The sequence below is a fragment of the Acinonyx jubatus genome, chromosome D4 (genome assembly GCF_027475565.1).
Source record: "Acinonyx jubatus isolate Ajub_Pintada_27869175 chromosome D4, VMU_Ajub_asm_v1.0, whole genome shotgun sequence".
NCBI lineage: Eukaryota > Metazoa > Chordata > Mammalia > Carnivora > Felidae > Acinonyx > Acinonyx jubatus.
The window spans coordinates 6977058-7003488 of NC_069391.1; the positions used below are offsets into that span (position 1 = coordinate 6977058).

At 56.0% G+C, this 26431-nt stretch overlaps 2 protein-coding genes across 5 annotated transcripts in view; both read right to left on the reverse strand.

Annotated features, from left to right (window-relative positions):
- Positions 1 to 1871: 1871 nt before the first annotated feature.
- PHYHD1 (phytanoyl-CoA dioxygenase domain containing 1) lies at positions 1872 to 13205 on the reverse strand. Of its 3 annotated transcripts, none has more exons than XM_015062343.3 (11): positions 13055 to 13205; positions 10373 to 10528; positions 7474 to 7549; positions 7287 to 7334; positions 6196 to 6251; positions 6035 to 6097; positions 5310 to 5331; positions 3751 to 3879; positions 3535 to 3651; positions 2405 to 2531; positions 1872 to 2302 (listed from the first exon to the last, which is right to left on the reverse strand). In XM_015062343.3, the coding sequence occupies exons 1-11, from the start codon at positions 13085 to 13087 to the stop codon at positions 2257 to 2259; spliced, it is 873 nt and encodes a 290-aa protein (XP_014917829.1). In that variant the 5' UTR covers positions 13088 to 13205; the 3' UTR covers positions 1872 to 2256. The 3 variants fall into 3 exon arrangements, 1 of the variants encoding a protein (XP_014917829.1); XR_008290907.1 differs by having other exon boundaries at positions 2280 to 2302; positions 2405 to 2830; XR_008290908.1 differs by lacking the exon at positions 1872 to 2302 and adding an exon at positions 2696 to 2830 and having other exon boundaries at positions 2403 to 2531.
- A 4294-nt stretch (positions 13206 to 17499) lies between these two features.
- Positions 17500 to 26431, reverse strand: part of LRRC8A (leucine rich repeat containing 8 VRAC subunit A) — a 28648-nt gene continuing 19716 nt past the window's right edge. For both annotated transcript variants that reach the window (XM_027035334.2, XM_027035331.2), the window contains 2 exons: positions 23689 to 25853; positions 17500 to 18399 (listed from right to left, as the gene is read on the reverse strand). In XM_027035334.2, the coding sequence (XP_026891135.2) occupies positions 18124 to 18399; positions 23689 to 25845 (2433 nt within the window). In that variant the 5' untranslated portion in view covers positions 25846 to 25853 and the 3' untranslated portion in view covers positions 17500 to 18123. The remainder of the gene's footprint in view (positions 18400 to 23688; positions 25854 to 26431) is intronic.

Consider the following 26431-nt stretch of genomic DNA (forward strand, 5'->3'; position numbering starts at 1 on the left):
GTGTCATTATTACCCAAGGCCAGTCCTTGTCCCAGCAAAACGGCAGGCAAGCCAAGAGGTTTTATGGGCTGTACTTGGAGACCAGAGTGACCTTATTCCCCTGCCTACATTTGGAGGAGAAGCCAAGAGGAAATAGCCAAGCACATGTGCTTTCCTAGGAAGCGCTGAAGGCGAGAGGTGAGATCGTCTTGTAGCAGGCCTGGAAGGGCTGGAGGAAGAGTATCGGGCCGGGGCTGACTTCCTGTTTCAGCCTGCTCCACCCTTGCCTCACAGCCTCTGCTGCCTGGCTGAGCGTTGCTGACGAAGGACTGGGTGGACGGCCCATGGTCCTTATCAGAGGGGCCCTCCTGAGACCCTCCCACACTCCAGTCATGTCCAAACCTGTGTCTCTTCTCTTGGTAAGAAACGAGAGACCGGGGACTGGCAGGGTTTACCGAGAGTGCTACTTGGGGCTCTGCTGTGGGGCCCACACCGGATGCTTACTGTCTGTGAGGGCAGAGTCCAGGCTCCCCACCACATCCCCGCGTGCCACCAGAGCCTGGCATTGTAGGGGGAACCCAGTGGACATTTGCCGCGTGGGTGAACAGTTCCCATCAGTGGGAAGATAGCATAGTGAGTTGCTCAAGGCTGGACAAGGTTCTCCCTTCTCACCCAGCCCAACAGGGAGGGGCCTGGCTGGGAGACACACGAACTTTGGCCCACCAAGAAGCACAGCTGTAGCAAGCTTGTGCTGAGGGCTGGGGATCCCTGCCAAGCCCTGTCCCTCAGAGGAAAGTGTTAGGACATTCCTTTGGGGCTCAAAGGAGACTTCACAAACCCTTCCGTTCTCTCGGGCTCCCTTCTGCTTGCTAAAAGAGGCAGCAAAACGCCAGGGAAGAGCTTTGCCTCACTGACGCCCTGGGTGGCCTTGGGGAAGGGCTCTGTCCCCCCTCCCCGGGCCTCGGTTTGCCCATGAATTCAGAGCCGGGGGCTGAAAAGTAAGGTCACAAATTCATACGGCTGCCAAGGCCAGGCAGGTAATGCAGTGGAGGACATGGGAAGTGAGGACCACAGGCACCTCCAAGGAGGCGGCTGTGCCTGGGCATCTCCATGCTCCACCATAGGCCCAACGTTCCTGACCTCGTTCAAGGAAGCTTAGAAACGTGCGCTGTTAGGTGAAACCTCCCAATTTTAAAAAAGTTGTTTAAAAAAAAAACAACAAAAAAACCCCCACAACACTGAGGCCCAGACAGAAACACATCTGCAGTGTAGAATCAGCCGGTGGCCCCAGTTTGCAGCCTCTGGCCCAGACCCCGGCGGGGCCGGGTCTGGGTTTGACAGTTGCTCCTGCGGAAAGTCTACGTGCCCGCCAAGCGTTCCCAGCGAGAGGGACCGTGGAGGCCTAACCTGGCCCCGTTGACTGCACAAGTGGCACATGGGGCCCAGAGAGAAGAAGGGCCTGGCCTGAGACCGGAAAACAAGTTGGTCACAGAGCCAGGACCAGAACCTGGGGCTGTAGTCCTAGCCCTGGTCTTCTCCCCTCCCCCAGCAAGGAGTCTTGGGGAGCACAGAGGTCAGAAGCACAGGCTCTGGATCAGGCTGACCTCGCTGAACCACCGGACAGCGGCACGACCGCAGGTCAGTTAAACTTCCCACCCCTGGTGTCAGCTTCTTCGTCTCTAAGTGCCGACGGGAAGAGCACCTAACTGGGAGCCGTGGGGACACAGATAAAGCGCGTGCAGCTCCTGGCGCATGAACGCCCACTAAATGTTACGGTTGTTGAAATCATGCAGACCTCTCACCGGGCGGGGCTGGGGTACCTGGGATGGTTTTCAGCAGGGCTCTCATCTTGAAAGCGAGGCTGTTTGGGAAAGAAGGATCGAGAAGCTGTATTCAGAAGTCGCTTTTATTGAATGTCCTGCACCGTAATAATCAGAATTCCCTCTGAGAGGAGAGAACAGTGGGAAGCTGGCAGAGAAGCAGCCAGAACCCTTTCGTAGTAACAGGCTGCCTCCAGGGGGAGGTTGGGTTGGGGCAGGGGAGAGGAAGAGGAGACAGAGGTCTTCTCCGGAAAGCCATGCGGTGCAGGCTCCTGCTGCCCGCCTGCCACCTCTCGCCTGCCTGTCTGCAGGGCCAAGGGGCACAGACCCTGGCAGGGAGAAAGCACTGGAGGAGAGACTCGACTTCCCCTTCGCAGCTGGGCAGGGGGGCGAGGTGCTGGTGCTTGCCCGGCCGCAGCTTCGCCCGGACAGACCGGGCCCGGCCCCGAGAGGATGTTTAGGTATACAGCGGGGGAAAGGGGAGCTCAGCTGTTGGCTGGAGCCTGCGGAGACAGAGAGAACCTTGAGGTGCCAGAGTCACTGCTCCCGGCCTCCAGGACCTCTTGAGGAGCCTGTCCAGGGCACACACACACCCTGCCACCTACCAGTTCTCCGGGCTCCAGACGGTGCCCAAGGCCTCCATGAGGTGGAAAGTGTAGGCATGGCGTGAGCGGTCCGAGAGGTTCTGCTCGCTTTTGTGCACCACCTCTCCGTGGATTAGGATGAGGGCCCCTGGCGGGAATGCAGCAGCAGGTCAGGAGAGGGGACAAAGGGCGCTCCTCCCTCTAGTGATTCTGTGGCCCGTTCATCCCCATTCCCGTTCCTGAAAACTCGGGGCCCTGCAGCCTGCCCCAGGGTCGGAGGCTCCCCTGGGATCAAGTCCCTTCTGCTGTGACCTGGTGCCCTCGGCAAGCCTTGGCAAGGGTGTCCCCTTCTGTGGTGTTTGCAGGACCAGGCAGAAGCATCTGTACTGTGCCCGTCAGCTGGGACCTTGCGAGCAGATGCCGGGCTGGACGTCTCCTTTCCCTATTCTAACAGGAACAGCGGCATCTGGTCAGCATCTACTGTGTCCCACATCATCTGTACGTCACCCATCTCACGGACTTCCCCGCTTTACATTTGGGGAAACTGAGGCTCAGAGAGGTTCAGTCATTTGCCCCAAGAGACAGCCCAGAAGTTGCAGGGTCTGGATGCTAGCCTGATCTGGGAGGCCATGCTGTTTTGGTTCGTTCCGTTTTGAAGTTTTCTTTCGTTAGGTCATCTCTGCACCCACACGGGGCTCGAACTCATGACCCCAAGATCAAGAGTAGCATGCTCTTGGGGCACCTGGGTGGCTCAGTCGGTTAGGCGTCCCGACTTCAGCTCAGGGCATGATCTCGCGGTCCGTGAGTTCGAGCCCCGCATCGGGCTCTGTGCTGACAGCTCGGAGCCCGGAGCCTGCTTCCGATTCTGTGTCTCCCTCTCTCTCTGCCCCTCCCCTGCTCACGCTCTGTCTCTCTCTGTCTCTCAAAAATGAACAAACGTTAAAAAAATAAATAAATAAAGAGTAGCACGCTTTTCCAACTGAGCCAGCCCGGCACCCTGGGAGGCCTTGCTGTTAATCAGGCAACTTTGAGACTTCCCAGTACCTGTCCAGCCCGGCCTCCCATTCTGTGGCTTCACAGCCCTCAGAGCAAGCACAGACCCACAGGCGTGGCCCCAGAGCCTGCCACCCTGCCGCCGGCATCCCACCTACCTCTCCGCACTGGTGTGGGCACAAAGAGGCTGTTATCCCGGGCAGGCTCAGACCCAAGGAAGCTGGTGACAGGCATCGAGCCAGCAGGGGCCCGGATCAGCCTTCTCGACACCCCACCTGCAGGTCAAGGGGGAGCCTTTAGCCTCTCTTTTTCTCCGAGTCTCTCTGCCATCGGGGGTGGGATACGAGTGGGCAGGGCGAGACCGGTGTCCTTACTGGTGTGGGAGCCCGGGATGAACCAGAGGCAGCCATTCTCCAGCGTGGCATCCTCCAGTGCTATCCATATGCCCAGCAGCCGGCCCAGGGGCTCCGTGTACAGGAAGGTGGCGTCCTGGTGAGGAGTGACTGCAGCAGCACCCCCCGCCCCGGGCGTGAGGAACCTGGCCCACCTCACCTTGGCCTTGTTCCCCGCTCCCTGGTGCTCTCAGAGCCCTGCAGCCCGAGCCTTCCCGTGGTCGGTTGGAATCCCAGCGCTTCCTGGCATAGAGACTGAGGGCACGAGACTTCGGCTCTCAAAACTTCAATCTCTAAACCTTGAAGCGGCCTCGATAATAACCTACCTCACAGAGTCGCTGGAGGATCCCACGAGAAAACGTGTGAAAAGTGCTTAGTACGGGGCCGGACGCTCTAATGGCTACAAAGTGGCTGTGATTGTTTAATCCCAGCCAGGCAACTAAGGTCACTGTCCTTAACCAGGACAAGCATCTCCAGCCACCAGATGAGCCGCTGGTGTAAGACTGGGGAGTTGGGCGCGAAAGGAGAAGAGGCTGTGTGACTGGCCCCCAGCCACATTTTAACCCCCTCTGGATGATGCTGGGCCCCAGCCAGGATGGAGGGCTGCTGAACAAAGGACTTCAGTCTGTGGGTGCTAGTCTCCCTCCCTCCCTTCCTTCCTTCCTGGGGAACTGTGTGTTTGCTGAGCACCAAACTTGAAGAGGGACTTGGACAATCCAGTGTCCAGAGCAAGGTGTCCTAATGGCAGGCACTCCAAAGCATTTGAGGGAAGGGCCACTGAAGGAAGTACGGGTGCTGAACTCAGGGAGGGCCTGCTCGCCCCTCGGGCTGAACGGTGGGGAGGAGCCGGTGGTCACCAGGAGGCTGACTTGGGCTCACGTGAGGAAGGAAAGGGCTGGCTGTGAGGGGATGAGCCCCCTGTCACTGGAGGTATTCAAACAGAAGTAGATAATCGCCCACAAGGGAGGCCACAAAGGGTATCTATGCATCCAGAGGGCTTTGAAATTAGATGGGCAATTTCTCTGTTAAATCAGTCCTCCAGGAGGGGCGCCTGGGTGGCTCACTCAGTCAAGCACCCAACTTCAGCTCAGATCATGATCTCACGGTTCATGAGTTAGAGCCCCGAGTCAGGTTCCACGCTGCCCACGCACAGCCTGCTTGGGAGTCTCCCTCCACCCCTCCCCCACGCGCGCTCTCTCTCTCTCTCTCTCTCTCTCAAAATACATAAATAAAAGAAAAAATACAGGCTCACAGGTCTTTGCAGCCGTGCTGCCTAACAGTCTTAGGGCCTGGGGCCCTGGGATCTGTATTTTTAACCAGGTAGGGATTCCTCAAGAACCCAGGCTCGAGAACCACTGTGCCAAGGGCCCCAGGACACCCTCCCAACCAACTATTCCACAAAGGAACCGAAGGTACCTTCTCCTTCCTGCCCCAGGCTCTTGCCCATGGACATCTCCCCAAGCACCATCCCTCCCAACCACTAATGTCCCAGATCTCCCACGGTGGCCTTTGCTGGGCCCCACAGCCTGTTCTCCGCTTACCTTCGCCACCAAGATGAGGTTGCTACAAGAGAAAAGAAGGGCCAGTGAAGCCGGGGGCGGGGGTGGGGGTGGGGAGCAGGGGCCACTCTGAGTTTTGGGGGATGCTCTGACCCGGCCACAGGTGTTTACCTCCAAGGGTTTCACACCAGCACCCAGCTATGGAGTACCCACCATGTGCCAGGCCCAGGAGGGCGGCAAAGAGAAAAACCACGCTGCCTGGCATGGTGCTCTGAGTCTGAACACACACGTGCCTACCAAGAACAAAGCCGAAGGGAAGGACAGCAAGAGGGGCTGGGTCCCAGGCCTGAGGTTAAGCCTATCAGCCCAGCCAGGGTCAGCGATGGGTCCCTCTCTTCCCAGGGGAACACTGGAAGACTTCTTGGAGGAGGTGGCATTGAGCTGGGCCTTGAAGTTGGGAGCAGAGCATTTCAATGGCAAGAGAAGGGAGAAGAGAATCCTGGGGGTCTCCTTGCCTCTTGCCACCAGATTTTAACTGAGCACCGACAAAGTGCCAGGCAAGTGGCACAAAGTGCCAGGCAAGTGACGACAAAGTGCCGTCACCCAGAGGAGATGGATTTTGCACGTTCTCCTCAAAACTTACTAATTCTTCAGGGAAGCAGCTTTTTGGCCCTTCGTAAGGAGGGGCTTGATGTGAGTACTTGATGTGAGTACTCTGGGTACATTACAGAGGGTAAACTGAGGTCTGGGGAGGACAGGGAGCTCACCTTGAAGATGTACATGCTCTGCACCACCACGGGCATCTGGAGGCTCAGACTTTTGGCTAAGGCCTGGAAGGGGGCAGAGGTCAGACTTCCAGCCTACTCTCACTCACATCTGGGCCACCCACCTGCCCACCCCCCTCACCCTCACCCTCACCTCTGCTCACCTGCACTTTGGGAGAGTGTGTGACACTCCTGAAGACAGGGTCGTGGGCATGCAGAGCTGTAGGACAGAGGTGGGCTGACCAGCCAGTCCCCAGCCCCCACACGTCCCTCTGTGCCTGGTCCCAGGCCCCCAGACGCAGGCCTTACTTGGACTTCTCACCCGTTTGCACACATTAAGCTTTCTGCTTGTTTATAACCAAGGGATGGGCCCACGATGCCTGCACCTCACTCCACCCAAGACCTTATTCTTGACCTTCCAGCCATCTGGGAACCTCACTCCAGACCTGACTCAAAGGGGCCTGGAACTTGGTAGCAATCTCGGTGCTGCTACTTACCCTAAGCTACTTCGAGTGACCATTTATCTCCTATAAGCCTCAGTTTCTCCTCTGTGCCGCAGATCCAAAAGACCGGCCCTGCCTCCCAGGCTACCACGAGTCTGGATGAGTGAATGCATTTGCAACGCCAGGCCAGGGCCTGGCACAGAATACCTGGACGTCTCACTCTCTGCTATTATTGTTGTTGTTACAAAGAGTGAGAGCTGAGCACACTTAATGCCACTGAATTGTATACACGAAGATGGTTATGATGGTAAATTTTATATTACATGTATTTTGCCACAATTTTTTTTTTTTACAAAGCTCCCATGATATAACTCCAAGCTTAAAAATAAGTGGTCTGCAAAATAAATCATAATGTACGATCCCGAAAAAAAAAAAAAAAAAAAGGAGGCCTCATAGCTTGATTTTTGGGTCTCAGAATAGGGGCCATGTCAACATGTTAGGTGCTCCTCGAGGAGGCTCCAGGAAGTGGTGGGATCCAGGAGTCCCCCCATGCCCGGGGCCTGGATCATCCCCAGGCCGGGCAGCAGAGAGTTGAAGGGTCTGCATGTGCGGCTCTGGGGGCCCCTCCTCCCAGTGCTGTGGTGGCAATGTCGTGTGATTAGCATCATAAGGCCAGAAGAGCAGGTCCAGAGGGGAGCTGCAGCCACAAATGCCATTTGCTGGGCCACTAACTTCCTGTGAGCTTTGGGTTAGGCCCCTACATTCTTCAGGCCTCAGTTTCCCCGTTTCCTTTTCCCGGCGTGCCTGCTTACCGTGGCCAATTTTGTTGATGGATTTCTCGGGAGGGACCAGGAAATCTCCTGTAGCACAAGGAACAGGTAAAGACAAAAAAGCTGGAGTCCACCCTCCCCTGGGCAGCTGGCCTCAGCCCCCACCCAGCCCTGGGGGGAGATACCCCAGTGCCGCCCTTCTCACACCTCTGGGACCCCAGCTCCGAACCTTTCTCATCAAAAACGCCTTTCTCAAAGAAGAATCGGATCTTGTCGCCACTGTTCCAGAAATAGTCTCTGTTGTCCTGTGGAGAGGGGACATCAGAGGGACTGAGAGAGCATCATGGGGTCAGAGAGAAGGGGACACTCATGCTTCCTAACCCCACAGGGCTGCGGACCCTGCTGGTGCTTCTCACACTCGCCCACTGAGGCACAGACAGTGAACAGGAACCCCGGGTGCCCCGAAGCACTGTCAGAAGCTACAAACATAAAATTTCTCAGAAACCTCTTAATTAAGTCACATGATTCCTACGCTCGATATGCTATGATTCCGAACATAGACACTGTAATCAAATAGCCTTGGGTCCCAGGTAGCCTTGGATCACCTATTTTTACCTTTCAGTGCCTCAGTTTCCTCTTCTGTAAAGGGAAATAATAGAACTGACCTCCCCTGGATTGTTGGAGACTTCAGCCTCTACAGGCTGAATCTTACAGTAGTTGAGAGCCCAGACCCTAGAGCTAGAATACTTGGGTTCAAATCCCAGCTCTGCCACTGAGGTGCTGTGTGACCCCCTACCACATTACTGAACCTCTCTGCGCTTAGTTTCCTCATAAAATATAGATGTTATTAAAAGTATCCCATAGGGTGTAGAGATTATGAATTGGCATACATAAAGCACTAGAACAGTCCTTGGAATATGGAAAGTGCCACATGAGTATCTGCTTTTATTATTATCGTTACTACTGCTGCTGCTCGAGGGAAAACACTCAGCAAGGGCGTGGCTAACTGCTCGATGAATATAAACTATCGCTCATCTTTTTCTGTTTTCTTAACAGCCTCTCCTTGTTAATGTTAATATGTTTTAGATTTCTTAGCATCAGAAGAAAATGGTGCTTCAGGAAGATGCGTGATGGTTTTTTTTCCTTATGGTTTTATCTACCCTTGGCTACCATCATATAGATCTCCCTACCTTCCTAGGTGGCGGCACAAGTGGACTTGAGGGCGCCCACCACCCTACCTGGGTTCTCCACGTGGCACAGCCCTCCCCCACCTGCCCCTGCTCCCCTCACTTGCGTACATCTGCTCTCACGCGTGCCTGTGGGGCTCTGCTGTGACTTGCCTGACCCTTTCAAGCCCTTCCCACCGAACACTATATGGGTTTTTTTCCCCCAACATTCTTAAGTGTTCCGTATCAGGATCAGGGGTGAGGGAAACAAGTCAGGGAAGCATAACTGATAATAATAATATTAAAGATAATGGGGACACCTAGGTGACTCGGTTAAGCATCTGACTTTGGCTCAGGTCATAATCTCATGGTTTGTGGGTTCGAGTCCTTCGTCAGGCTCTGTGCTATTAGCTTGGGATTAGCTTGGGATTCTCTCTCTCCCATTCTCTCTGGCCCTCTCCCACACTCTCTCTAAATAAATAAATGAATAAGCTGAAAAAAATAAAGGTAATGAAGCTAAACATGCCAAAGGTTCTGCTAAACTTGTTAATTCACAAGGGGACCAGTAAGATGTTCAAAGAATTCTAAGAAGCACATACAGATAGGCAATAACAAACACTGAAATGAATTTGCAAATGGATGTGAAACGGATCGATTGGCAGGGCAATGATTCCATTCTTCTGGACCCAGTTCATACCCATTTCTGTGGACGTTATTGCCAGCTTTTTTTAAATACTTCATCTATTTTACTTTTTTAAAGTCATCTCTACATCCAACGTGGGACTTGAACTCACGTGCTACCAACTGAGCCAGCCAGGCGCCCCCATTATTATCAGTTCTGTACAACTCACAGAGTTGGAAAACTGGACGGGACATTCATTGATCTTTTTCCTTTTAATGCCCATTTCAAAGTCTTTGACAAGATCAGCGATGAATACTGAGGGTTTACCAAGTCCCAGGAACTGTGCTGAGCTCTTTGCAAGCATTATAAACCAAGATACATACACTTTATTCTCCCATCCCCCCCCCACCCTTCACTGGTCTCTAGAACATTCTCAGAAGGCAGCTCAGAGAGCACAAGATCGGCCCCCTCACTCCTTGGAGTCTTTTGAGTGACCGGTCTCTGGACACTGGACCTCCATCTCTGCTGTCCCCATCTACATGGCTGGGGTGTGGCCGAATGAAACCTACTATTTGGAGGAAATTATCATTCTGTAACCCTTTGCCCTTCTCAAGTGCCCCAGCCCCACTCCCTGGGTGGCAAGCCTCCCGGCCATTGTAATTCCCCATATGTCCACCAGATGGCAGGAGCTCCTCAGCGTGAACGAGCCCCGTTAATGGGCCCAGAACACAGCTTTGGCTTGAAGGCCACACCACAGGCAGGCTCCCGAAGGGTTAAGCAAACTGTGTGGGAGAACCCCTGAGTCTCAACTTACCCATCTCAAACTGCATTGAGTCCTAATTAGTCACAAGGGGTGGCGGGTGAAGAAGCTGAGTTTCTAGTCTCACTGGGGGGATAAGGCTTACACAAGATAGGTCCATCAGAATCGCTTGGCTCATTCTGGGTTGCTGGCCCCAAAGGAGGCCCTTGTGGCAAGAGAACTACTGGGGAAGTACAGCAGAGCAGTGAACAGCAAGGACGTGGTATCAGGCAGATCTGTGTTCAAATCCTCACTCATGAATTACTAACAACATGGTTTGGGGCAAGTGAGCCAACCCTCATTTTCCCCACCCATCAAATGGGGGTAATAATACCAACCTTATAAACCCAGAGTGAGAAGCGAAGGAAATATGTACGGAAGGCACTTAGTCTGGCACGGGGAGGGCTCAGGGCCTGATTTGTTATCAGAACAAGCCCATGGGCCTTGGGGCCCTCCCTTCCACACTGCTGCTGGCTGAGGACTGAACCCCACATCAAAGACCAGATCCTGTGCTCACAGATCCGATGCCCCAGACACCTACCAGGACCTTCAGCTGCTCGTCCTGGGTGGAAAATATCGTGCGGCAGTGGAGAGGGACATCCATGTTGGCCACTAGCTCGCCAATCCTCTGTTGCATGGCTACACATTCATCCGCTGACAAAAATCCTTCCAGCACCAGGAAGCCATCCTCCTGAAACTGAAGGCAGGAAGGAAATTCAAGCTTCTCCCTGCCCTCAAACGCTCTTTCTTTTCATTTCTTTCTTTCTTTTTTTTTTTTTTGAATGTTTATTTTTGAGAGAAAGAGTGTGAGTGGGGCAAGGGGTAGAGAAAGGACGACACAGAATCCAAAGCAGGCTCCAGGCTCTGAGCTGTCAGCACAGAGCCCGATGCGGGGCTCGAACCCGCAAAGGGTGAGATTGTGACCTGAGCTGAAGTCAGACGCTTAGCTGACTGAGCCACCCACGTGCCCCCAAACGCTCTTTACGAGGACTGGCTTGGCCCCCTCCCTCAAACCCAAAGCTGTCTGAAGGCAGGACCCAGTGCCCTGTTCGTGGCTCTGTTTCCCCATCCCCCGACCCCACCCTGGAGCCATGGGGTCTGAAATCCAGGGAGGAGCAACCAGTATTGGTTGCTTGAATGAAGGAAGGAGGAAGGGGAGGTGTCCCTATCCTTCCTCCTCCAGTGGGCTTGGACCAACCTCATTCATTCATTCAACTGAAAATTACTGAGCATCTATCTACCACATACGAGACACGGTTTTAAAAGCTGGAGGTACAGTAACGAGCAAGCCAGCCACAGTGCCTGCTGTCCTGGAGCTTACAGTCTACTGAAGGAGGCTGATGTCAGACAAACCAGCATGCAGGGGGATGTGCTGTCACAAATGGCTGCGTGCAAGGAGGGAGAGGGCAGATTCAAGAGCTAAAGGCAGAAAGTGTCTCATGGAAACCAGATTGGGGGGGGGGGGAACAGAGCAGGGCAGCAGCTCTGAGAAGGTGGCATTTAAAGGGCACCAGCAGGTAATGGGAGTTGGAGAAACAAGGATGAACATCCCAGACGGAGGGAGCAGGATGTGTGAAGCCCCTGTTGGAGCAAAGTGAGGGTGGGGACAGAAGGGACACAGGAGGGAGGTGGGGGCCAGGGCAGGCAAGGAGGTGGGCTTTGTCCTGAATGCAGTGGGCAGCCAGGGGGGAGTTAAAACAGCTAGCTTATTCAGATTTGCCTCCAGACCTCTTGTTCTGTGGCTGTTGAGAAGGTTAAGACGAGAGAGAACATCTCCATGTTTGCTTGCAGACCATTATAAAGTTTTAATGTTGGAAGTCACCCCTTGAGCCCACTGTGAAGTGTCTGATTCCCAGTCACTGACTTCCCCATTCCCTCCCTCACATCCCCCAAGGATGCCCGGTTCTGGTTCTGGCTTCCACGTGTGGGACACGGGGACATTTATGACCACTCACCATGGGCCCTCTTGTCTCTAGGCAGCTCTACGTGACAGACGCTTAACCCCCCCATCAGTATCAAGCTGAACATTTCCTCCTTGGGAACTGGGTCATCCACAGCAAACTGTGCGTCCCTGTGACCCAGCAGATACACTTGGTCTAGAACTTCCTGAGATAGGAAGATGGGAGCTTAGCAGATAGGGGAGCAAAGATGTTTGTATGGGGGTATGCACTGAGGCTTGTGTAATGAGAGAAACAACCTAAATGCTCAGCACAGGGAGGGTCATTCAACAAAGTATGTTTTATCTGTCTGGAACACAACACAGCTGACAAAAATCATGTGGCAGAAAAATATTTACTGACATGGGCCTATGTTCCTGATAGACTGGGAGACGGAAAAAAAAAAAAATTGAAGACAAATTAGTATTTTAGCCCTTGTGAGATCTTGGGTGAGTCTTTTCCCCTCTTTGGCCGTCAGACCGTCAAATCCAGTAGTGCCCCCTTTATAAAACAGAGCAGTAGCTATTATAATGGACTTTTAAAGATTCTAGGCCTGTATACCAAAATACTAAGTCTCCGCATAGGAAATTACAGGTGGTTTTTCATTTTCTTCTTTGAGCTTTTTGGTATCTTCCGGCATTTTTCTCGTAATCAGGAACAAACAAGGGTCACGATTTTTAAGCCTGGGTCACTCTTATTCTCAAGGGTTAGCCTTTTGTGTTTGACACTGTGCAAATGCAGTGGAGGGGGGAGGGGGATGACCCCACCCCCCACGTGGGCCCTGACTCTGCCATTCTGCCCCAGGCTTCCTTGGCTCTTGGGCCCTTCCTCCTTGGCTCTCAGGGCCCGGGCATGGCCTGGCTGATCTTTATTCCTTTTTTTTTTTTTTTTTTAATTTACTTTTGTTTTTTAATATAATTTACTGTCAAGTTAGCTAACATACCTTGTGTGCAGTGTACTCTTGGTTTCAGGGGTAGGTTCCCATGATTCACTGCTTACATAAAACACCCAGTGCTCATCACCCAACAAGTGCTGATCTTTATTCTTTATTCTGGTTTCCGTCACACATACACATTCCCACCACATCCCTGTCCTGCGGCCCTGACGCCCCCGGCTGTGTGCGCAGAAGTTAAAGGTCCTGGTTGGAAACTGACCACTCTGGGTTTCAGTTTCCTCTTCTGAAAAATGGCAGAGGGTAGGATTGAGTTCCCAGGGTCTACTATAGTTCCAGAGGCGCCCCCAACACTTACTTGACCCTCTCGGACCCCCACCCTGCAGGCCCCTACCTTCTGGAGCTGCGAGGAGCTCAGGCAGGCCATGAGGACGAGGCAGGTTCCTTTGGGTGCTGCGCCGTGCCCCAGGCCGGAGAAGAAAAAGTACACAAGTCCAGAGGTTAGAGGGGCAGTGAAGGTGGGGCAAGGAAAGGAGAAGGGGGCGGGGACAGGCACAGTAGCTGAAGCCCTGGGAGACCTCGGAGGATTTAACTCTTGCCTACCTAAAGGAAACCCAATCCCAGCTCTCCTCCCCCAAGCACACATAGGCCAGCCTGGACACCCCCCCCCCCCCCCCCCGCCGACTTCTGTACCTGGTTGGGGCCCTTGCCTCTGACCCAGCTCAATACCCTGGGTCCATCCTCCCAGTTAATCCAGGATTAGCCCTTTTCAATCTCCCTCATGGTTTTTAACAGCTCCCTCCCAGGTTCTTTCCAGAAACCACCCTACTGTGACTGCTTACCAGGTGCCTAGAAATTGTATTCCAGGAGTGTCAGGGCAAAGAAAGAAGCTGGGTAGGCAGGAGGACCCCTGAGTCCCAGACCAGCCACCACCACTCACTGTGACCTCTGATGAATGTCAGCCCCTCTCTAGACTTCACGTAAGGATTAGAAAGTCCTCAGGCTACCAGCATCAATATGGGGTGGGGTGGGGGTGCAGGGTGGGCCTGGGGGATCTGCATGTCAGACTGGTCAGATTGGGCCAAGTGGCTTTACTTTCCAAAGGTGGAAAAGGTCCTCAGAGAATTATCTGGGCCCCTCCCAGCTCTGATGCTCTGAAATTCTCCTAGTCTTGGGAGGATTAAAGGAGGGGGTAGGGGTCAGCCTATGGCTCAGAGGAGGATAGCAGATAAAAGGGAATCTTAGCAGAAGGGGCTAGGGGCTCCTGGCTGGCTCAGTTCAAAGAGCTTGCAACTCTCGATCTCTGGACTGTTGATCTCTGGGGTGTGAGTTCAAGCCCCACACTGGGTGCAGAGATCACTTAAACATTTTTTTTTTATTTTTTTTAACGTTTATTTATTTTTGAGACAGAGAGAGACAAAGCATGAACGGGGGAGGGTCAGAGAGAGGGAGACACAGAATCTGAAACGGGCTCCAGGCTCTGAGCTGTCAGCACAGAGCCCGACGCGGGGCTCGAACTCACGGACCGCGAGATCATGACCTGAGCCGAAGTCGGCCGCTTCACCGACTGAGCCACCCAGGCGCCCCAAACATTTTTTTTTTTTTTTTTAACGTTTGTTCATTCTTGAGAGACAGAGCGTGAGCCGGGGAGGGGCAGAGAGGAGACACAGAATCCGAAGCAGGCTCCAGGCTCTGAGCTGTCAGCACAGAGCCCGACGCGGGGCTCGAACTCACGGACCGCGAGATCATGACCTGAGCCAAAGTCGGATGCATAAACGACTGAGCCGCCCAGGCGCCCCTAAATAAATCATTCTCAGAAAAAGAAAAGGGGGGAGGGGGCTATGGAGTGGGGGGCTGTGTCTTCAGAATGAGGAAGGGAAAAAGCTCTAGGCTCCTCCTCCCCACCCCCCAGGCCGAAGATGTTTGGCGTCTCAAGTCTGGCTGGCATTGTGGACACCAGCCGTCAGAACAGCACCCACCAGACCTGCTCAGCAGCTAATGGGGCCATTCTGGCTGCAGCTTCTGAAAACTGGCCGCTGGACTTCCCTGAAATGACGTTTTCCTGAATGGTAAAGGGACAGACTGTCTTGGCACTGAGCATGGGGACATGAGCTCAGCCTGTGGGAGCCTTGGGCCCAAGTCATGTTTTCTGGGCCACGGCATTGAGAATAGCGGCTTGGTGTCGATTCCTGAGGGCCAGGAGAGGGTGGCCAGGCTCCTGAGAATGGAGAAGAGGTTCTGAGGAGCTAGGCTGGGGGAGCAGGGCAGGCGGAAGACAGACCCATGCAGGAGATACAGGTGAGACGGAGCTCACGTGAGGCAGGGCGCATTCCCCACTGTCCTGGCCCCATGTGATGCAGTGGCCCGAAAATACAGACACCGACCGTGTGCCAAGAGCATAGTAAGGGTCTGATCCTGCTGGGCTAGCAGCTTCCCTGGGAACCCCCACCAAAGGCTTGTGGTGGAGCTCAGGGAGGCAGACCAGGTCTCAGTCCAGGCCTGGGCCCTGCGCTCCCCATCCTTAATTTGGGGATAACATAAATACCTCTCGTAAGGAGGAAGCTCGGTGCTTTACCTCTGATGAAGAGCTTGGCATAGGGCCTGGCATTTACTAAGTACCTACCAGCTGTTCACCAGAAGTTAGCAGGGGCTGTTCTGGGTGGAATGTGAGGATATTTTTATTTTATTGTTGAACTTCCCCCAGTTTTCCAAACTGCTGTTGTAATCAGAGGAAAGACTACCACTGAGGTTTGGAGCCTAGAGCCCGAGGGCGATGGGAGGAGGAGGGGATGGACCTCCCAAGATTTGTTCATTCATTCTGCTCAGGCTTTGGGAACTGGGTTTGCATTGTGGTTTTTCCCAAAAGCTAACCAGCTCCAGATGCAACACTCCTCTTTCTGGGGTCGCTGGGCGGCCCCAAGGCTGGATGGGGGAGCGGGGGTTGGGAGGTGCCAGACCAGACAGGAGGGGAAAACACCTCCACCGTGGCGATACAGGAGGGTCTCCGAAGGGATCACAGCCCACCAAGCAGCAGCTAAGGCCTCATCGCTAAGATCCAATGGCCTTTCTTCTTCACCAAAAGCCCCCTGCCCTGGGTCCCCAGGTCGGCCCAGCGCAAGCCTCACTGGTCCAGGTGGACAGTATCAGTTATTGGGCACTAAAAGCCAGGCCCTCTGTTCAAAACTCCACCTGCCACATAATTGTCACCAGTAAGCCTCAGAACAGTCCTGCAAGGTTGCCAACGCTAGTCTGATTTTACAAACGAGGACTCTGTGGCCCCACGTCGGATAAATGGCAGAGCTACGATTTGAAGGCAGCTCCGCCCTTGACCCCTGCCCCTTCAGCAGGCTCCCAAGGGGCCAGGAGCCGGTCAGGTTCTCTGCAGTGACTGGCCGCCCGCCCCACCTCTGAGGAGCCCAGGGGAATGGCTGTTAGGAATCACAAGGGTCCCTGTGAGAGCACAGAGTGGAAACGCCCATTGCATAGATGGGGGTATGGAGGCCCTGGGAGGGAAGGGATCGGTCCGGCTTTGTGCAGGGATAACAGAGCTGGGACAAGGATGGAGAGTATTCCAGGGCTCCCACGCCTTCCCCCGCCAAAGCTCACGAAGGTCCAAACCACAGGCGACTGGGCAGCCGTGGGATCCCCGGCCTGGGCCACACCGGACACGCAACAGACGCTGCCTCCACCTTGCGGTCTCCCCCAGCAGGGAGAGGGGTGGTGAACCACCTTCTAGGTGCCCATCGGTGGCTGTTCCACAAACTAGTCCACAGGGCCCAGCGGGACTCAGAGAGCTGAGGGAAGCCCCCCCACCCCCCCCCCACCCCCCGCCATGACACAGAGACCTCCAAAGGCTACTTTCTGTTATAGATTTATTTGATATTTGAACCGAGTCTACAAGTTCAGACCCTCATGTAACGGATTCTTCATGGTCGTCAAAGGCTAGTGTGCATTATTTCTGAGGATTACATCCGCCGATATGACGCAGGAAACACAAATGGACAGACAAATGGACGTAATCATTAAAGACAAGAGACGCTAAAACGTGCCTTAGTGTCCAAGTGATTGATCTAAGGGGGGGGACCCTTCTAACGCGGGGACCCCGGTGACTGATCTAAAGTGAGGTGGCTGAGGGGTGCTGTGTGTGCCAGGCACCCGGGACAGAAACTGGAACTAAGACCTGGGGAGCCCACCCTCCCAGCAGCGACCTCCCCACCCACGACCCCGCCTCCAAGTGTCTCTTCTTTAGGACCAGGTGGTGACAGGGCTGATGTCAGCAGCTGAAGCTAGTGGTGGCACTGGGCAAAGTCGTGACACGTGAGGTGGGAAAGCAGAGTCTGGGCGAGGTAGCTCCTCCTGGCTCTTTAACACTGAGACGAGGGACGGGACGATGGAGCACCGTTCATCCGGGGATTAGCCAACCCGAGTCTCCTCCTTTCTTGGCAGCTCTAGAACATTCCCTCTGGCCAACAGCCACAGAAATGAGTGCCTGCCAAGACACATGGAGGAGAAAGAAAACAAGACACCAAAAAACAAAACAAAACAAAACAAAATTCCCCGTCCTGGGAGAGGAGAGGAACAAACAGAACTCCTGGACCGAGGTCACGCCAGACTCGGAAGACATTCGGCAGCCTGCACCCGGGGGGGAGGAAATACAATTCTGTGTCTTGCTGCTCTGCTCTGAAGCTGCCATCCTGCCCTGAGACCCCAACTCACTGGCCTTCACTGTCTTTTTTTTTTTTTTTTTTACTTTTTTTCTTTTTAATACCCAAACCATCAATTTTCAAAGCTTTAAAAAAAAATTTCTTTTTCTTTTCTTTTTTTTTTTTTTTTACTTAGAAAAAAAAAAAAATCTAAAACTGATTAACAAGCCCCAGGCCTGGCCTTTCTACCCGGCGGCCTACCATCACCTGGGCCATACCGCCAGAGCCCGTCCCCCGCACCAAGGGTTGGGGGGGGCGACTATCCACGGCTGGTTCTCCCTGGACCACTTTGCTCAAGTCTGGGTGGGTACCGCCGGTGGCATCACCAAAAAAAAGAAAAAGGGACACTGCCCACCCTTCCTTCAACACCTCCCCCATCTGAGCTGGACTTTCTTGGGAATGTAGAAGTTATCCGGAGGGAGGGGTGGGAAGTGGCGAAAAATAAATACCAAGAGCTAAGTAGGTGTCCCTGGGCCTTTGGCGGCAGAGATGGCCTCCAGGGAAGAGGCCCTGATTGTCCAAATACTGCACTCTACGACTTAGGTCTCTGATCTCCCCGACAAGGCGCCCGCCCTGGGGGGCATGAGTCTCGAAGGAGAAAAGGGGCCAGCCCCTCAGGTACTGTCCTGTCGCTGCAGCCCAGCCGACGTCCAGCCCTGGGCTCCTGGCCTGGCTGAGACCTGGCTGGTTGTCCCTGGGTGCCTGGGTACCTGGGTCCCAGGGCTCCTCGGTGGCCCCGTGCTCAGCCGTCCGCCAGAGCTCAGGCCTGCTCCTTGTCAGCCCTCCACAGCCGCTCCTTCACCTCGGGTGGCAACGTGTTGAACAGGTCCTCCTCCACCACCAGGCCGCTGCGCTTGAGCAGCGGGCACTCGCCCAGCTCCACGGGCAGACACTCCAGCCGGTTGCCCCGCAGCTCGATCTGGGTCAGGTTGGTCAGCTCGCCCACCCTGGAGGGCAGTGACTGCAGAACGTTGTTGCCCAGGTGCAGCGCCCGCAGCTTCCGGCACTGGAAGAGTTCCGGGGGCAGTGCCTCGATCTGCAGGGGAGGAGCAGAGGGCCCGAGTGAGGGGCACAGCACAGACCCGGGGCCTTGGCCGAGGCTTCTCCCCGCTCCCCCAGCACCAGTACCGTCCGGACCGAAGCCCACCTGACTCCCACCTGTACTTGAAGACTCATTCCGTACTCACCTCTTCCAGGAAGCCTTCCCCGGCCTCCCGGGGAACCAATGGCCCCCACGGCCCCCAGGAGCACCGATCCCTCCGTGGGGAAGCTGCTCGGCCACCGGTCACTCCTGGACCGTGGGCTCTGGGAGGGCAGGATGGGGGCCACCTGGGTCCCCGCTGTCTCCCAGCACCTGGTCCCCCCGCACATCACAGCAGCCAGGCCAGCTACTCTACTAACCGCTCCACACCCCCTCCACTGTCCAGGCCTCACCTGTGGGTCTTGCCTGATTTAAGAACAATTTATGAGGGGTGCCTGGGTGACTCAGTCGGTTAAGGGTCCGACTTCAGCTCAGGTCATGATCTCACCGTTTGTGGGTTCGAGCCCCGCGTCGGGCTCTGTGCTGACAGCTCGGAGCCTGGAGCCTGCCTCGGATTCTGTGTCTCCCTCTCTCTGTCTCTCTGCCCCTCCCCCGCTCAGCTGTCTATCTCCCTCTCAAAAATAAAGAAACGTTTAAAAAAAAAAAAAAAGGACCATTTAGGAAAGGGAGAAGCATGCTGAGAAAATTGTATTCCCTGAACTGTTGCTGAGAACTGGAGACAGTGTGCCAGTACGGGTGGGGACCCCAGCTGTGTCACTTCCCTGTCCTGGGCCTCAGTCCCCTCCTCAAGTCACACCCTGACCATGAGTGCCGGGAGCCCCATATCGGCCATTCCCCTCCTATTTTGCAAAATCTGAATAATGGGCAATGCCCACATGCAACTTCCTACACACCAGGCTCGATCAGAGCACTGATACTTTTTTTTTTTTTTTTAATATTTATTTGTTTTTGAGAGAGAGAGAGAGAGAGCGAGCGAGCGAGGGCCCAAGCAGGGGAGCGGCAGAGGGCGGAGGACAGAGGATCCAAATCAGGCTCCACATTGACAGCGGAGAGCCTGATGTGGGGCTCAAACCCATGACCCTCTGCTATCTGTCCACACCATCGGTGGAGCAAGGAACAAACGGTGGAGCCCACATGGGGACGTGCTGTGTCTCTAGGTGCATAGGAAAGGCCGCACAAATGCCACCTCCCTCTCTGCCCTTCTGTGAGGAATCAGCTATAAACACGGTTCTTACTGAACCTGTTTTTGCCAAAACAACCTCCTTCAGGTACGAGGGGCAGGAGGCACCCCACTCGATCCCGCGTGAGGACGACAGAAAGACTGTTCAGTAACCTCTCTGAGGCTGCTCTGTCCCCATCCCCATTGTCCTGCTGAGGCCTGGCGAGGCGAAATGCAACATGTCCGAGACCACACAGCCAGAAAGGTCAAGAGAGGATGTGAGTAAGCCTAGCTTCCTCTGATTCGGAGCCTGTGCTGTGCTCCCATTGTGCCAAATACGGCGCTCCCTGCCAGTGTAGCCCTGGGCAAGTCCCTTTCCCTCCCTGTGTGTCAGTTTCTCCCTCTGTATAATGAAAGGGTAGGACTGGAAACGCACGTCGCCTTCAATGTTCTGTGTCTGAGGATGTTTTAAAAGAGACTCCTGCCCCAGGCCTCCCAAACCAGCCCCCGTTGTGCCCAGCGGTCAGGGATGGGGCCAAGGTGGCTTCCAGGTGAGCAGGACTGACGCTGAGGGACATGACGGTCAGAGGGATGATGGGAAGCGGGCTCTGGCAGGACTGGGGGGGACCTGAGCCCCCCAGAGAGCCCGCTCTCCACCACAGTGGCCTCTTCTGACGACTCAATGGTCAGGGAAGCGTGAGAGGCCTGGCCCAGTGAGTGGCACAGCTGGGGTTCACGTGCAGAACTGCCTCCCTAAAACATCGCATCCCTGGAGCACCCCTGCCCCATCCAGTGAGCTCTCTCCATGTCCCACAGAAAAAAGGGAAGGTCCCTCCAGTGGCTCGGCGCCCCACCACAGCCACCCCTGTCCTTGGGCCTGTCCTTCTTCCCGAGGTGTCACTCAGCTGCTGAAGGGTCGAGGTCCTTTCCCATCACCCCGATCCTGCCCTCTCCTATGGCCCAGGGACCTCACTGGCTCCACTATCAGCACTGAGGTGCCCTCAAGTCCCGCCAGTCTTTGAAAAAAAGCCCCTCCCAGAAGCCTCTGGGGTTGCTCCATGGCCCTCCACCCCTCCCAGCAAACCATCTGGACAAACACTGTCTCTTGCTTCACTGTGATCCAGCTTCTGCCCCTGTCCACCCCTGAAACTATCCGGCCAGAGTCACCAACAGTCCCTCCTAATCCGTTGGACCTGAACCCATTCTTTCACCCCACTGTCCCGCGTGCCGTAAGCCCACACTCTCCTGCCTGGTCTCTTTCGCTTCCACCCCAAAGGCTTGAGCCAGACTCTCCTCTCCCTCCATCTTCTCCCCAGTGATCTCGACAAGGACCCCTCTTCACGCAGGAGCCTGGGTGGGCACAGGGCGGATTCCCTGGGCTTCAGGCTGACTCAACATGAACATCCCTTGGATGTCCCAGGGGCGCCAGACCCTCAACATGGGACATACGCTCTCCCCTCTGAAACCCAGTGACTCCCTCTACATCCCGTTTCAATGGCCCATCTTCCCAGGCGGCCAAGTGAGAAACCCAGAGTCACTCGGAGCTCTCCCCTTGTCCCGCATCCGATCCAGCCCCATCCTGCGGATTCTGCCGCCAATGTCTCTCCACCCGCAGCAGCCTCTGTCGCCCCGCCGCCGGTGGCTGCACCTGGGTTTTCTGCCAGCTCTTGACCTCGCTCATCTTGTCCCTCAAACCCACAGCCTCACACTGCAGCAAGATCAGTCTCTCCCAGTTGTAAGTTAGGTCGTTCTTTCATCCACGCAATCAACCAGTATCTGGTAAACGTTTCCTGTGTGCCAAGACCCATGTCACCAGACAAGGGGCACAGGGACGATCTGATGGAGACAACGAAGAACAACAGGACTCTCCTACCAATCCTGGCCTCAGGCTGCTCCTCCCCCATGGACAGAACCTACTGGACTCTCCCCTTTCCTCTTCATCTGGCGGACTCCTCCTCGTCCTCAGGGCCAGGTGACATGTCCCTTCCTCCATGAGGCCCTCCTGACCTAAATCTGGGTTGAGGCCGCTCCCGTGTGTGCCCAGGAGGCTCCAGATGGGCAGCCAGTGGGCCTTGTTCGTCCCTGTGTCCCCAGCACCTTGTCCCATGCTACGAGTGCTTGAAAAGCATTTACCAAATCAATGAAAGAATGAATAAATGGATTTGTGGACAGATGAACACCAGTTTTCCGGGTCTATTCACACGACTTTAAACCTGGGAAAAGAGCAGCTAAGGGCCTGAGCCAGGTCACACCCACCCCTCCCTGTCCACCTGCAGCCCCAGGGGCGGGGGGTGCTCACAAAGGAGGAGGAGAGGGGCTCCAGCTTGAAAGGATGGGCCTGACAAGGATCCTGCCCAAGTGAATTTTTTTACAGAGGCCTCTGGCATTCCAGGGGCGGAGACAGGATGTGATTAAACAGTGTGCTAAATAGGGCTGCAGAGGGTCTCCTTCCTCGGGACAGCAACAGCGTGCCTGTCTGCCTGTCGCCAGCTCCTTTCCTGAGGGGTGACCTCAGCCAACAGGCACGACCTAATAGGCCTGCTAGGGGTGAGCAGCGGGGGTTAGCGGGTGGCACTTCGAGCCAGGCTGGACGTCTGCTGCACCCTCCATCAGGAAGGAGGGCCCAGCAAGCTGCCCCACGCCACCCCCCAGACAAAGGGTTGTGAGATGCCTTAGTGGACCCAATTCCAGGGGCAATCTGGCCCCACACTGTGCTCTCGGGGAGCCGCTTGGTCCCCCTCCACGTATTAAAGGAAGTGTTGGGGTCTGTCTGGTGCTGCCCAAATGTGGCTTCTCCCCAGAGGTCCAATTTTCCTGATCAGTGGCCTGTCCCAGGCCATGGGGGCAGATTCTCCAGTGAGGCAACCTGGGACATGACCTTCGCCCTTGTACGCTCAGTCATGATTTGGGGGAGGAAGACAGGATTTGTCACCACCCCTGATCTATGGAAGCGTCAGGTTGGTTTGTACTGAGAGAGGCTTAGGGCGGAGGACAGGGGGACCCAGACCCTTCAATCTGAGTGACACTGGAGAAGGTGTGTCCTTTCCTGGGGCAGGGGCATTTCAGGGACTGCCTGAAATGAGAGAGCTCCTGCCGGGAGCTTCGTGCCCTGCAAAGGGTGGGCCGCTTTGTGCCCCTGGCCATAGGGCGGCGCAGGGATGGTGTCCGAACCAGGTCTCCAGAGTCTGCACTCCTGGCCTGGGGCTCCCACCGCCACCTGCCTCACTGCCAGTCAGCAGAGACCAGGAATGTGTCACCCCTCCTGCAGGTGCGCAGGAGGGGCGGGCAGGGGGAGGTCCTTCCAGTGGCTGTGGCTTTGCTTGCACTACAGAGACCTGACCACAGGGCCACAGGAGCACCCTGCCCTCAACTCCGCCCGCCTGCCTCTGAGAAGGGGCCCTTGGGTGGGGGGCTTCCCTGGGCAGGCGAGGGGCTAGCACACAGGGCTACCAACGATTTGTAGCCCTCCAGGGCATCGCCTCCCACACTGCTGACCTGAAATGGTTTGTACAACTTCCTCTCCAAAAAGGCAGGTGGCGACAAGCCCGGCTGTGCCCTCTACCACCCCAAAACACAGAGGGGGAAGGGTGTGAGCAGCGCAAAGAGTTGCAGAAACCACCCGGTTTCGCCTCGCTGAGCACCAGCCACCCACGGTTTCTGTCTCCAGTGGATCCAGATTGGCCCCTCGACTCCAAATGCGACCTAGAGCCAGCTCCAGGCTGGATCCTGCCTCCCACAACCCAGCCCTCGGACCTCCTGCCCCAGCACACCCCTGCCTATAAGGAACGTGCCCCGGGTCCCTTCAGGGACAGACCCCCCCCCCCCCCCAGCCCCCACACCTTACCACACCAGCCCTCCCGACAGAAGGACTCTGCAGCATCCTATGGCAAAGACAGGCTCCCAAGCCCAGGTCGGCAGGACTGGCCCGGGGCCCGGGAATCTGTATTCCCAACAAGCTCCTCCCGGGTGCTTCTGGGAACCACGGGGGCGGGGGAGGACCGCCAGCCCAGGAGCCTCAGGCCATCCCGACCACCCCGAGACACACCGAGCCTCCTGAACACCTCCCCCTCCTCCGCCAAAGGCCTCCGCCGGGCCCCCCGCGGAGCCACGGCCAAGCCACTCACCCGGTTGGCCGTGACCGCCAAGTTCTGGAGGTTCTGCAGGAGGCCGATATCGGCGGGGAGGAAGGTCAGGTTGTTGTGGCTGAGGTCCAGGTAGCGCAGCTTGCGGCAGTAGAAGAGCTGGGTGGGGATCTTCTCGATCTTGTTGCGGTTCAGATAGAGGCGCTCGAGGTTGGTGAGGTTGCCGATCTGGATGGGGATGTAGGCGATGTGGTTGTACCACAGCTTAAGGCAGGTGAGGCGGTGCAGGTGCTGGAAGCTGATGATCTCCTCGATGGTCTTGAGGTTGTTGTCCTTGAGGTCGATCTCCTGCAGGTTGTGGAGGCTGAAGATGGAGTGTGGGATCCGCTCCAGGTCGCAGCGGATCAGCTCCAGCTCGGTCAGGTTCACCATCTTCTTGAGGCTGTTGAGGACGATGAGCTTGGTGCCCTCGTTGTTGATGGACAGCTTCTGCAGGTGCACGCCCACGTCGGTGACCACCTGCGGCAGCTTGCTCAGGTTGCTCTTGAGCCGCAGCACCTTGAGGCGCTTGAGCTCGCGCAGCCCGTCGATGACGATGTAGCGGTTGTTCTCTGCGCTCAGGTTGCCCATCAGGTGCAGCTCCTCCAGGGTCTTCAGGCTGTAGATCCACAGCGGGATCTCCTTGATGTCCGTGAACTTGATGTGCAGGGCCCGCAGGTTCTCGCGCAGGAAGGCCAGGGCGGGCGCCTCGATCTTGGCCGCCGTGTGGTACAGCCACAGCTCCTTGAGGCCCGTGAGCTGGGCGATGCTGGGCGGGATGGTCACGTCCGGGATCAGCTCCAGCTTCAGCACCTCCAGCTCCACCAGGTCGAACACGGTGTCGGGGATGCCGCTGAGCATGAACAGGTGCAGCTCCAGCTTGTCCTGCGCGTTCTTGGTGAGCCGCTGCCGCAGCTTGTCCAGCGTCCACTCGTTGTTGAGGTTCAGCTGCCGCAGCTTGTTCTCGCTCACCTCCGACAGGAAGACGGCGAAGCGCTTCGAGTAGAGCGGGTCGTACTGGTCGATGAGGTGGAGCATGAAGGCGAAGTCGTTCTTGACGTCGGGGATGTCGCTGTAGCTGCTCTCCTCGCGGATGGACTCGAACGAGTACTTCTTGAGGGAGCGCCGCAGCATCCACCACAGCGTGTACATGCAGATGAGGCCGTAGAAGATGACCAGGCTGATGTAGAAGGACGCCAGGATCTTGAAGAGCGTGGCCAGCGGGTGGGCACAGCGGTAGGTGCGGTAGCCCGTCAGGCTCTCGATGTCCACGGTGCAGTCCACGTCGAACTTGATGTTGTGCACGTAGTAGACGGTGTAGCAGATGATGAGGATGAACTTGACCACCTTGATGATGGTCTGCCGCATGTAGAGGCGGTACACGATGTCCCCCTCCTCCACGTGGGTGCGGAACTTCTTCACCTTCTCGAACAGCGCCTTGGCCTGCTCGCCCTCCTTCTTGTCCAGCACGCCCGTCTCCGAGCGGTCCACGATGCCCTGCTCGATCCGGGACTTGGTCCGCTGCAGCATGGGCACGGTGGCCTCCACGTCTTCGCTGACCGTCGACGACTTCTTGTCCATGGAGCCGTTCATCTTGCTGAAGGCCGGCTTGGGGTCGCTCTCTTCCACCACCGTCTCGGACAGGGCGCGTGTGGTCCAAGGCGAGTCGAAGCACTTGAGCAGGATAGACACGAAGTGCTCCAGCTTCGAGCTCGTGCGTGGAAACTTGAACCAGAAGTTGCTGCAGGCCAGGAAGATGAGCGTGTGCAGGAGCACCAGGTAGGGGAAGTACTTGGCGAACCAGTGCAGGCGGTTCTCGTAGCACACGGCGTCCACGTAGTTGTACTGGTGCCGGTCCAGGTCGTACTTGATGCCCGTGGGGCCTGCGCCGGGGGTCGGCAGGACCGTGGAGTTGGGGTAGGGGGGCTCTGGGCCAGGGGCTGCCCAGCCCCGGAATGAGTCGTTGCAGGAGTCCTTGGTGACCCACTTACAAGGCAGGCAGATCATCTTGTCCTGGGTGACCTGCAGTGTGCCCCCAAAGACCGCGATCATCAGCATGACAATGGAGATGTAGTCGGTGAACACGTCCCACCATGGCTTCAGGATCCGGTAGGCTGGCTGCGTGTCCGCAAAGTAGCGGAGCTCTGTCACTGGAATCATGGTTCAACCTGAAAGGGACCCACAGGAGGGGGTTACCACAGGGCGGCCCGGCTGTCTGGGACCCCTTGTCCAACATTCCACCTTGAGTCGGGCTGGGAGTCACGGCCTTGCCACGCACAGCGTGGCCCACCGATCAGCCTCTGTCCAGAACTACGTGGCCACCAGGCGGCTGGGACACCAGCACAGGGGAAGGCAGGTGGCCTCCGGACTTAGCAGACGTGAAGACCAAGAACTGAGGTCGGGACCCACGCCGACAGATGGCTAAGGTGGCCTCGCCCTGCATTCCAGCAGGACCATTTGGGAGTTCCTGTCCCCAGGCTGCATCCTATTAACGATCAGACTGACCAGAGGGGCTTGTTGAAAACTCCCAGTTCACTTGGAACCAGGGCCGTGATGCTGCCCCAGTGACCCGAAGAGGTTTCCTGCAAGTGTGAGAAATCCCAACGGAGAAGAGGGGGCTTGATGTGAACTCACTTTTTTCTTTTAAGTTTATTTATTTATTTTTGGGAGAGACAGAGACAGCGTGAGCAGGGGAGGGCCGGAGAGAAAGAGAGAGAGAATCCCAAGCAGGCTCTGCATTGTCAGC